At 36.3% G+C, this 12,728-nt stretch overlaps 2 protein-coding genes across 2 annotated transcripts; one reads left to right on the forward strand and one right to left on the reverse strand.

Annotated features, from left to right (window-relative positions):
• Positions 283 to 4,962, forward strand: LOC109713138. Its single transcript, XM_020237108.1, has 7 exons — positions 283 to 443; positions 539 to 717; positions 806 to 861; positions 2,087 to 2,201; positions 2,880 to 3,002; positions 3,782 to 3,953; positions 4,752 to 4,962. Exons 1-7 carry the CDS (start codon positions 351 to 353, stop codon positions 4,935 to 4,937), a joined length of 924 nt encoding a protein of 307 aa, XP_020092697.1. The 5' UTR covers positions 283 to 350; the 3' UTR covers positions 4,938 to 4,962.
• Positions 5,855 to 8,643, reverse strand: LOC109713139 (upstream activation factor subunit spp27-like). Its single transcript, XM_020237110.1, has 2 exons — positions 8,332 to 8,643; positions 5,855 to 6,187 (listed from the first exon to the last, which is right to left on the reverse strand). Exons 1-2 carry the CDS (start codon positions 8,566 to 8,568, stop codon positions 6,062 to 6,064), a joined length of 363 nt encoding a protein of 120 aa, XP_020092699.1. The 5' UTR covers positions 8,569 to 8,643; the 3' UTR covers positions 5,855 to 6,061.

Here is a 12,728-nt window from a genome sequence, read left to right on the forward strand (position 1 = left end):
AGGGGCGAGAGAGAGAGATGGAGAAAAGCTGAGAGAGAGAGCGAGGGGGAGAGAGATATAAATAAGTAATTTAGTTATCGTGTTTAACTTAAAAATATCGATACGACACTTGGGGAAGAGAGATATGAACAAGTAGTTCAAGTACCATATTCAACTTAAAAATATAGATATGACACTCGCGTGACAAGAAAATGACTATATATATGCAAATATAATTTTGCTGTGATCATTTGTAAAAAAGTTTTTGTAGAGGGGTCTAAATGCAAAAAAAAGCCATCTTTTATTTGAGTTGTAAAAAAAAAAAAATCATTATTTATTATTATCGTTCCCGCTTCAACGACTACAAAGGGATGAGCTCCCTCTCCAATCTCACCTCCTCCCCCGTTCCCATTCCCATTCCCATTCCCACCACCTCTCCTCCTCGCCCCGTCGCGATTCTCCCCGTAACCACTACTCCTCCTCAATCCCATTATCCTTGTTTCCGATTCCACCCCGAATAACCTCTCCTTCTTCTTCTTCGTCTTCGTTTTGTGGTTAGGGTTTGGGGAACAACAGGGGCGACTACGGGGCGCTCGCCGCGGCGCTGCGGGAGAAGCACGGCGTCGCCGCCGCGGTCGTCGCCGAGGTCTCCCGCATCGACTGGCTCCGCAACGCCGCGGGGCTCCTCGACCCCAACTACTGGAGCGGAACCCTGCGCCCCCGCCCCGTCCTCGATTGGTGAGAACCCTCCCGATCGCCTTTTTGTTGGTTACTAATGGTGGAATTAGGGTTTTGGGTGCTCACGCGGTTCGGATTCTTTTTTCAGGTACTTGGAGAGAGTCGACCGCGCCGTGGCGCACGCGAAGTCGCTCGCCTCCCCAGGTGAGATATGAGCTTGGGCATTTTCTTCGAATTTAGTTGATTTGAGTTTAAGCAAGAGAAATTGTAGTTGAATTCGCTTAGAATTAACTTAGTTTGTGGGGAAAACAAATTGGAGTTGGTTGGATTGCATTTTACGTTGCTCTTTGGAACTGAAGTGATGATATTATATGAGAGCAATTCAATGTGTTTATTTCTAGGGCCCGCTTAATTTACGGCTTGTAATATTTTAATAATTTTCTATTCAACTCAAAAGATGTTAATAAAATAGTCGAATCATTATAAATTTTTATAGATTTTTATGTGGTAGAAAAACTAAATTATTATGCCATACAAGGTATTCTTATTTTTTTGTTTGATGGGAATCATTAGTAGGAGTCCATTAATTAGAATATACTAAGTGACATGATAAGTTGGTAATAAAAACATAGTTCCAAATATAAAATATATGATATTTTTTAAATATTACAAATCTTAAACTAACCGGAGTCCTAGCGTAATCTATTCATGGTTAAGGCTTCGTTTGGGATTGAAGGGAGATTGCGTTACGTGCGGTGAGAAAGTACGTTGGAAAAATATTCTGTTTGTTTCCGTACGTAATATTGCATTCCGCTTATCGCGATGAGTCGATTACGATATATTTTCTGCGGTCCCACTGAAGAACGCAGAAACATATCCCTATATGCTTTTTCCTCAACTTTATTTTATCTAATAGCGTTTGATAGGCTTCAATACCAAATTAAGCCTAAGTGGTTGGTCCTTGTGCGTGAATCATACTAGGCCCACTCTTGGTAGAATCTAAGCTGAAGTGATTGATACTTAAGTCGATTGGTGTGAGGCCATTGCATAGTAATTTATGCAAATCAGTTGATAATATAGATGGCAACATTTCAATTTTTACTTCTGTTTACTTCTAAGAGTGGACATGACATTACTTAAACAGGGTGCAATGGAGATTATTTGTTTCATTAGACTAGTTCTCTGCTTAGAGAGATTGAATCATTTGCCTGTGCTAATAGTTTCGGCTTATTTGGTATATAATCAGTAATAGCATATCAATTTTCACCCAATCTGATGTGGAATAATTAGAATTGGTTGTTCTATAAGAGAACCCAACAAATCATTTTAATCAAATCGAAATATTACAATACAATGGTTCCAAACAATGGATTTGAGGAAACTTGAATTCCAACTCTTTTAGATTCTAACATTTGGGGTGTTTGTGCAGGTCAGGGTATATCATTGATAGGGCATTCGGCAGGAGGATGGCTTGCACGGGTCTACATGGAAGAATTTGGGTTCGACGGCATAGCGTTGCTGCTCACTCTTGGATCCCCACACTCGTATACTTTCCCTCTCATTTCATGTGTGGTGTATCCTTTAATTGCATCTTTGCTTGGCCCCAGTGAAATTCGTAGAAATGCTCTTTGAAAAGAGCTTTTCAAAGAAGGCGCTATTAGTCTTTTCATTTGAAATCTCCTTTATAGCTTCAAATCAGAACTTCTGTTTTGGGGCTTAGAAGCTCAAAACTTCATGTTACTTGTTATCCAAAATGTTGGTTTCTGAAAAGTTTCTGCTTAGCGGAGTGTATTCCACCAAACAAGCACTTAATATAAATGTAAAACTAGTGGCACTTATGCTACATTTCATCTCAAGCAATAGGTCACCAAAGCCGCGAAAGTTTCTTATAGTGACCACAAAGATTTTCGTAGATAAGTTGGCTTAATTTATATCAATTTCAGATAAAACAGATATATTCGGGCATTTTGTGCAACAAAGTGGATATCACCTCTTTGTTTCATATTTTTCAATCATATTGTTTGTTTATTGTTTTTTATTAACTTTGCTATACAGTTATAAACTATCAATTGTGGAAAGTACTATCAAGGATTCTTTTTCCTTAATAAAAATGGTTGTGAATTTTTGTGTTCTCCAGAAAATCTAAATCGAGAATGCTTTGCAGTATTTCTTAGATCTTATTAACCAAAATATCTACCAACTGACAGTTGATTCTTGCTCAGGCCACCTCCAAAGAATGTACCTGGAGTCATAGATCAAACTAGAGGTTTATTGGATTATGTCGAAAAGAACTGTGCTCCAGCTGTTTATACGCCGGAGCTACGATACGTATGCATTGCCGGAAGGTACTTTCTTTTTGGAGACTCGAAACGTGTACAATGTTTACTATGAACTTTATCAGGTATTTTCAATTATGTAGTAGATGATGAAAATTTGAGTTTATTGTAATGAATATTGGTGTAAAACTAGAACACTTAGGGCTACGTGATGGGGCATCCGAATTGACAATCGACACCATAAGTGCGATCAATTTTCACAATTTTATGACATTATTTATCTAGCGATCAAGTGGCCTCTCATCCACCTTATATTAGCCATTAAAAATTGTCAACTTTAAAATCACTGGAATATAGGCAAATAATATTGAAGAATTATGATATTTTTAGTTTATAAATGTTCAAATAGCCCAGATTATTTCTAACAATGCTTGCTGTCAATTCGGATGCCCATCATCGGAAACTCCGCGGAAGTAAAAGTAGTCTAGCTTTACTCAAGAGTATCATAGATGACAAATTACAAAAGACATTGCATGGAACTATTAAATACTTTAGTAAGTAGGCCCTTTTTTTTCATATATTCTTCACCACTCAATCGTCGGTTGTGACATGAAGAGGCATTTTCGATTTGATTATTCACCTACTGCTAAAAATTGATCACCACTATGTGACTCTTGAATCCTTTTCTTTTCAATTATGTCAAAGCGTATGCCTTCTTTTGCTCGAAACTACAGAGTCATCCTAAGGAAGCAAATTGTAGGAACACTATCACTTTGATAGCTTGGCGAACTCATGAAACAGCTAGTTTGAATCGTGTGTATGCTTAAAACTTCAAATTTGTTCAACAGGTACATCCAAGGAGCTCGTTTGATAGGGAACTCGAAATCTGCTTCTGAGGAGACACTAGAAATCGGCAAAGATTCGGGTCAAGATGAATCCATTGTGAACGGTAGAAACAATAAGCCCGCGCCCACTGCGCCGACTTTACGTGCCCGATTCGTCGGCCAAGGTTATAAACAGGTAAAAATTATAATAAGGTTCTTCAAATCTTTGAAAACCGGTAGGTGGCAAATGCTGTTATTAAAAAAAAGAAGAAGAAAAAAAAACCGATCCTACTCAGAAATGGATAACATTTCCTCATCTTGGGTTTTGATAACATAGTATTAATGAACGAACAACGAGAAAAGAACCACAAGCATTAGTATAATGTGGCTCTGAATATGGATTATAGGTGTTGGCACCAGGTTCAAGTTGTTTTCACCAAAGAGTTAGTAAATGTAAAATAATATCCCTGCAAAATCATCTACCTACATACATATAAAGACCTGTCAAATTAGAATTTTCATTTATGCCCTCAAATGCGCAGTTTATTACACGAATACTCACATGAGCTTTAATTCAAGGATCATGAGTGACACTTTAGAGGGTGGTTAGCTACTCCGTAACAATCATGGAACATTGTTTTCCGGAGAAAGATAAAAAGGATTTTCATGGAAAACGCCTTTTTCTCATGATTTTTGTTTTCGAACAAAACCCTTTTTGTTTTAGAAAAACAAAAATGAGACTTTTTCGTAAAACCTTTAAATAAAGCTTCCCTGGAAAAACAATTTTTTCTGGAAAGTAAACCGACGAAAAATGCCTTTTCAACTAGAAAACTGTTTTTTGATTATTATTATTATTTTTTCCGTTCATGTTTAGCAAGGACTATAAAGTATAAATTGATAATAATCCACAGGGGCAACACATAACTCCTTTATCTAAATTTGAGAACAATCACTCACTCGTGTGTATTCAAATAGCTTTTTGCAAAATCTGCAGGTTTGCGGGCGAGCAGATGTGTGGGGAGACGGCGTCGTTCCAGAAATGTCGGCGCATCTAGAAGGCGCCCTCAACATAAGCTTGGACGGCGTTTATCATTCGCCTGTCGGCTCCGATGATAACCTAAGGCCTTGGTACGGCTCTCCCTCAGTGCTGGAGAAATGGGTGCATCACCTTCTCACCTAGTTAGTTATATCCTCCCACCCCCCCCCCTTTCAGGATCAGGGGTCAAAGGAAAGTGTGTATATGATTGCTAGAACTAAACTAGATGTCTTTTTCGTTTGAAGAATGGTTCAGATGTGCATGCCTCTGACATACACGTCTGCTGCTTCAATATTTTTTGTGCTAAATCATCTCATTATCTGTGTGTATACAAGTTGGGATAATCTTCCAAACTGAAAATAATTTTTTTTTTTAATATAGTGAATAATCTCACCATCTCAGACATAAAATACTAAAATTTTGTAAATACGCTTGTCAAATGTACATAACAAAACAAAATATTTGTAACTGCTGCATTTTTACTAGCATCCAACTGAACAAGATCTATGTAATTACCAACCAAACGGGCCCCCAATGTTAATAACTTGTTTTAAGCCATTAGGCCCAACAAGTTATTAGTACTAATAGATTGGATTGTTGCAATAAAGATAGGCATATGTGATAGATTATGTAAATAAATAAATTTTAAAGAGTTACACATAGTTCATGAACAGTAATTTTTACTACTAAATCATTTTAATCGAGGATAATCTCATTATCCCAATATATAAAATGGGCAAAATTAGAAATAACTGTTCCTAACTACATGCAATCAAATAAAATATTTTTAGTTGCAACACTTTTAACCATAATTCAAGGTTGGAAAAAGGATCCGTATGAAATCAACCCTATATTTAAAATTACATCCAATTGCACGACTCGTTGTATGAAATAAGGAGTTCATATCATATGATTACTTCGCACACTAATCACTCCTATTTAGCCATGCAGTATGGGTTCAATGAAGTGCTACTTCAGGGCGAAACATGTACAATTTTTTTTTTTTAAAAAAAAGGGACCAAAATTGCAAAATCAGGGTTAGAAAAGAAAGATGAAATATGTTAGCACAAGCAGTAAAATGATCACTTCCCACATGTGATAAAAGGACTACCACATTTCTTCTTCTTTTTTTTTTTTTACAAGTCCACCTAAAATCCTGATCATAGTAAGTATAACTTTAATCAACATCACATCAACATTCATCACATGAACTAGGAATCCCTAAAACCGAGTTAACAACAATACATCAAGTGCTTACCTTAATCAGTTTACTTAGATTTCAGGAAATGCGATGAGATCAATTTGGCGATTTCCAGCATACCAACCGTCTCCTTTCCACCGAATATGGCCTTCAGCTTCTCATCGCAGTGTATCAGCTTCTTATTTGCTGGATCCTGCATGTGAAAGAATCATCACTGAAACAGAGGAAAGGCAGCAAAACTCATAATATAAAGCATTCTAGTAATTACATTTAAGGCCTATTTCGCCTCAGTAAATATGTTTGAGTAAAGGTGTTCAATAAGCCCTAACTGTTTTAGAGGCTGGGTCAAATAGAGACTCATTATTGTGAACAAAATTAAAACTGATTAGGGTTGTCTGTTATCTTCATCCTAACCATAAAATAAACCTACGGCCACAAGATTGCTAACAGTAAAATAATAAGGAAAGAGAGGAGAGCTGATAATAAAGCTTTATACAAGGACCAAGAGAGATGCATAGTAGTTAAATAAGAATGATACTTCCAACAACAACAATGTCGGGAAAGTAAGAAATCAATAACAAGAATAAATAAAGCGAGTGTATCCCTAGAGAAAGCAACTTCAACATGTCTACTAATACTGGTTTCAGGGGAGAATAAAACATCAGCTAATGTTCCACACAAGCACGTCACATGTGTATGCACACACACAGACACACACAAACAAATATGTAGACTACCTCCGCAGAAAAACATACGCAGGAAACCATGACAGTTCAAACATTGAAGTCATTATGGAACAAGGCGAACTTACTGTGAGTAATCATTTGTTTTTAGGAATAAGAAATTTGGTGCCTGAGAACAGAAAGAACAGCTACTGAAATTAAATGTATAGAACGAATTATACGATTAGATGGCATTTCAATTCAAGAGATGTCAAATAAAAAAAAAAACGTAGTCCTGAGGCAGATCAACTACCAAAGACAAACAAAACCTACTTTCTTTCAACCAAACTCTCTCAAAAAATTACAGTAGAGGTCATGACTCACACTTTCTGCCTTTGTCCACGAACAAACACATCTTCTTCCCATCCATTGGAAATGGCGCACTTCAATATATATCCCAAGATTGACAAAAACAAGAATAGGTATATACATATAAAATATTCAAAAGAGTAAGATCTCTATGTTCGTCATACTTCTTCCTAATTTGCTCTCTTTAGCCCCTGATCTCACTAATAACCATCCACTCATAAGTTACTCAAACCTAACCTCGTACTAACATCTTTGTCTTAACACTAACCAATTGTCCCACCTAACCCTCCAACCCTCTAATTCACATCTCCGGGATTATCTCAAGCCTTTCTACTTTAATGATATCAGCAATGCAATTTATAATGCCGTGACATACTTAGCGTTCGAAACAGTGAAAATATATTATGTAACATGAACATCAATTTGCCTCTTCTTCTTTCTTACTAACACTAACTCCAAAGAAAAGACTGATATACTTAACTAGTGTGTCCTGTTCCATTGACCTCTAAAAACTAATATACATAGAACACAATCTGTGCATTTCCATATCAGTTAATCAACAAAAAGGAAAAATAATAGACGGAAAAAGAAGGGAAAAAAAAAAACAACTCTTCTCTCCCTCCAACAACATGTAAAGCTTGTCAATGCACTACTACAGTTCAATACATACATGCGCATATCTACACTGAAAATACCACAAGAAATAAGCAGAAAACCACAGTAGATTAACACACCCATAGAAGATTTAAGAACTAATATTACGAATGCCCTAGAATTCATCTTAGGAGCCATTGATGGGGACAAAGTACTAAGAATGCCCTAGAATCCATACACACGGAAAAAACTAAGTGTTAAGTGTTAACAGTACCCTAAAATGCCTCTTAGAAGGATCCATTGATGGAGACAAAGTACTAAGAATGCTCTAGAATCCCTCAAAGAAGAAACCAAAAATGCCCTAGAATCCATATCCCCAGAGAAGACTAAGCACTAAGAAACCCTAGAATCCATACATCAAGAGAAGCGAAAGTACTAAGAGATGCCCTAGAATCCATAAACCCAGAGTAACCAAGTACTGAGAAAGCCCTAGAATCCACACTCCCAGAGAACACTAACTACTAAAAAATCCCTAGAATCCATATACCCAGAGAAGACCAAGTATTAAGAATGCCCTATAATCCCTACGCAGAGAGAACACCAAGTGCTAAGAAAATCCACACACGAAGATAACACTAACTACTAAGAATGCCCTAGAATCGCTCTTAAAAGATGGAGGAGCCATTGATGGAGCATGATGAGGAGATCACACCTGCAGATTGTGGGCCTTGATGTGCTCCCACACCTTCTTCACCGCCTCGGGGCGCGAGATCTCGGGGACGCCGACGAACTTGCGCATCGCCGGCGACAGCGGCATGGGCTTCGTGAAGGCCGAGCTCTTCGGCTTCGCCACCGCCGCCGCCGCCTCTGCCGGCGCCGGAGAGGACGAGGCGGCGGAGGCCTTCGCCGCCGCCATGAGAGCCCTAGCGCCCCCCAAAACCCTAGACATCGTAAGGGATCGAAGGGAAATGAACGGAGAGGACGCGGGACTCAGGGAGTGCGAGGGTTTTTGTTGTTTTACTCTCGCTTCTCGAGCACTTAAAAGGGCGGCCCAAAAAAAAAAAAAAAAAAAAAAAAAAATCCTTTCCAAACGACGAGTTAGAGTTAGTTGAGGGGTCCCTTTTTTTTTCTTTTTTTTTTAGGGTTAATTCTATAGAAATTCCTACAAATATAGTAAAAAAAATATATATTTTTATAAAACTTAATTTTTATATATTATTTTTTAAAAATTTTAATATTTTCAAATATATTTTTCTGACTTGTTATCGTTAGAGAACCGTTTATATTTTTAATTTTATCATCACAAATATGACTCTCCAAAAATCATAACAATATAATAAGAGAAATAAAAATTTCAAAAATTAACCATGATTAAGTATTTAACATATGATTAACTAAATTTTTCTAACGGATTCTAACGGTAGAGATATATTTGAAAACATCAGAACTTTTACAGAAATAATATACAAAAGTTGAACTTTATGAAAATATATTTGTCATTCACTATATTTGCAGAAACCTGTATGAATTAACTTTTTTTTATGTTTATTTCTTTTGATTTAAATTATTTTAATTTAAATCAAAAGACATTAACAGGGTAAAAAATATTTAAAATTCATAGGGACCGAATTACCATTTGGTGCATGCACCAAATTGGTTATTACCCCTAAAAACTTGGAAAACCAAGAAAAAAGGAAATTAAAATATTTTATGCAGTAAAAATTTGAGTTCCTAAACAATCACAGGGCAATCTATAAAAACCAATAACTAAAAAAAAAAAAAACAGAGGTGAAGTGTTACACATTTTCAGAACATGCATCATAAAATTTAAAAAGATTAAAACCACTCAAAATATTATCAAGAACCACACTCAACTATATGAGCCAAAAAAAAAAAAAATACAATCACACCACTTTGGGTTAGGGATGTCAGCAGGTTGGATTTGCAAAAACCCAAACCCGAACCCGACAACAAACCTGAAACCCAGAACCCGGAATTTGAACCTGACAGATTTTAAACATCTATATCCAAACCCATTTTAAAAATCTATATCCGAACCCGGATCTGACCAAAAATTTGAAACCCAAACCCGAACCGAAAAATCCAAACCCGAAACAATTATTTCCCTTTTCAATATTTCTAAATTATATTACATTAAATTTAAATTTTTAAAATACAAATTCAAATATACCATCAAATTTTATATGCATATTATATACAATGTAAAATAAATTCGGATTTGAGTCAAATTCGGATCGGGTACAGTCAAAATCCATATCCGTCAGATTTATTTTTAATATTCATATCCGAAATCATATCCGTTTAGCATCAAATAATCCGTTCAGTTCGGTTTCAGATAAAATTTCGGGTTTCCGTATTCATTGACATCCCTACTTTGGGTTCAACTGGATGAGAGCATACATGCAGAGAAAAACATACTGAAATTGTTTCTCAGAATTTTTTTTTATTCCATCTTTTTTTTTTTAATTTAACAATTTATCACTTAACACTGCATCACACAACTAACAACTGCATTAGCTAGAGAACAGAAGCTAGAAACTAAACTGAGAAATGAAGCATTGAATAATATGTTACAAAATATTTGATATTAAGTTCTAGATCTCAAAATACATGCTAATATCAGGAAACATCTACAGAAGATATTTGTTTCTTAACAAAAAAGATACAATAATTAGCACTTACAAAATCTTCTTTTAGCCCAAAAAACATACGAAGAATTATACTCAGATAACCCTTTTCGTTCTTCAAACAGCGAATACACCAACCAATCTCTCCTAACCTCCAGAAAGGAGAACTGGCAGTCCTGATCTTATACTTTCAGCTTATCCGACAAACTAATACTTTGACTTCAGCTCTGCAGATCTATAAATCCATGTAGAAAAGTCATTAGAGTTTCGTAATTGATCTCGTATCTAAGCAAACAAGAATCATTGAACAAACACACAGTGCTTAATAGACATGAGAATACATGGGAATGTCACCACATAAATGCATGAGTTTGAATCAAGCATTATAGGTCTCAATCATCTCAATCATTTTGATGACGTCAAATTAAAGCATTCAATGAGGAAAATAACCACATAACAAACTTCTTCAACAAGATTTTGAGGAAACAACATGGCACTTACAGCAATTATAGTGTGGTTCCGCAAGTCCATTGTCCTAGATCTCATACTTGGAAATATATACATATAAAAAAAATTGTAACTCCACTGATTTCTTTAAGCTCAAAAGGTGAACATTGATCCCGATCAGATGCTTTCAATTGCATAAGAAGTGCTTTTTGAAAGGCCCAAAGCCGATCACATGTTAATATTTCGCTTAAGTCCAACAAAATTGACGCGACAGATGCTTAAGCTTTAGCTGTAAGAAGTGCAATGTTAGCTCGAAGCTACTAAATGATGTGAATTCTCCTAATGATTATGAAACACTAGAGCTCTTATCATGCTGTTCAGGAGAGAAGTAATAAAAAAAGGTTAAGACTCAATCAGAAGAAACTATGCAGCATGAACTATCTATAATTACAGGAACTGTAGGCATAGTCCACACTTATGATATAAGGAAATAAGTTTATGGCCATTTGCCATAGTTTTAGTGTTGTTTCATAATAGAACAGAAGTTGCCGAAACAGAGGGTAGTAAAGGAAGCTAATTAAAAGTAAAGTAATTCCAGTAATGTGTCTTACATATTGGTTCAATCACTATGAGAAAAGAAGTCAAGTTGCGACCTGCATGGTACCAGGGGACAATAAAGCACAAGAGCACAGCTCATCATTCACCAAACGTTCTATTTTTGTGGCGTAGACAGACTTGCCTGCAATATCTCATTACAAAGAACTAGTTTGTCCAGATAAAATGACACAAACCTTGCCAAATAGCAGAAACTTCTTTACCATAGTATATATAACAAGATAATTCCGCCAGAAAACACAACACCATGTAATCTCAATTCAGTGATTCTTTACAACGAGTCCCTAATATCTCTTTAAGTCTAATTTCATAGCTCACGACGAAATCATTAACACAACACAGGGATAATGGCTAAAAGAAAGAAGATAGTACAAGACATTATCTTCACCACAACATCCCAAAGCATTAAGCATCTGATTTATTTAAAACTAGCTGTAGTAAAAATATGAGAGATGCCATAGTCACAAGAGCACTGCAGAAATTGAGAACATTAGAGGACACTTAGTGATGCCCGGGTGCCCAACGTACAAAGCCATGTATGCTCGAACAGGCTTCAGGAACTGGAATTAACAAAACAATGCATTAGCAGCGACATAACCAGTAAAAGCAGGAATATAAGTACCACAGCTTTATGCTTGCCAAACCATCGGAAGCATTTATTCTAGATACCTAACATTAAGAGATGCATGAGACACACAATAGTCACGTGATAATCACAGAAAATAATAAAGAAATCGAGCACACATGACGACAGCATAGCGACGCAAGGCAATTTATAGTAAAAGCAATCTATGTGCAGATAAGATTCAAGAACTACAACAATTAACAGAAGGCAGCACGACAAAACCACTAAAAGCAGGATATAGTCACAAAAGCAACCCAAGCATACATAAAGCTGTAGCATATACATGAGAGACGCAATAATCGCATGATTATCACCAAATGGAAAGGAATCAAGCATGCAATATGATAAGATAGCGAATTAAAGGCATTTATAGTATAAAACCCTGCGCGTCCAACAGGACTCAAGGAGTATAATTAATAACATGTCGCGGCACGGCAAAACAGCTACTAACAGCAGGAACAATACACAATACCTTTACGCTCAACAAAGCATCTTAAGCATCCTAAGTAAATACATGACAAACATAACAGCCGCACAATAACCGCAGAAGTCGGCCGTACAACAGAACAAGATAGCGCACAAAGCTGATTCGCAGTATGAATCCATGCACGTCCAAACAGGATTCAAGAGCTAGAACTACCAAATCATCGAGCATGGCGCAACCACTAAAAGCAAGAAAACAAAGTACAGTATCTTTACGTTTACCAAACAAGGATTTATGCGTTAGTAAGTAGTTACCTCAATAAAGTTCAAAAATTAATATAGATATATAAT

This window comes from Ananas comosus, linkage group 7 (assembly GCF_001540865.1).
Source record: "Ananas comosus cultivar F153 linkage group 7, ASM154086v1, whole genome shotgun sequence".
Taxonomy (NCBI): Eukaryota; Viridiplantae; Streptophyta; class Magnoliopsida; order Poales; family Bromeliaceae; genus Ananas; species Ananas comosus.

Coding starts and splice junctions, on each gene's coding strand:
- LOC109713138 (XM_020237108.1), top strand. CDS start 351: ATGAGCTCCCTCTCCAATCTCACCTCCTCCCCCGTTCCCATTCCCATT. Junction 718..805: donor CCCCGCCCCGTCCTCGATTG/GTGAGAACCCTC, acceptor TTCTTTTTTCAG/GTACTTGGAGAGAGTCGACC. Junction 2,202..2,879: donor ACTCTTGGATCCCCACACTC/GTATACTTTCCC, acceptor ATTCTTGCTCAG/GCCACCTCCAAAGAATGTAC.
- LOC109713139 (XM_020237110.1), bottom strand. CDS start 8,568: ATGTCTAGGGTTTTGGGGGGCGCTAGGGCTCTCATGGCGGCGGCGAAG. Junction 6,188..8,331: donor TCAAGGCCCACAATCTGCAG/GTGTGATCTCCT, acceptor TTTCACATGCAG/GATCCAGCAAATAAGAAGCT.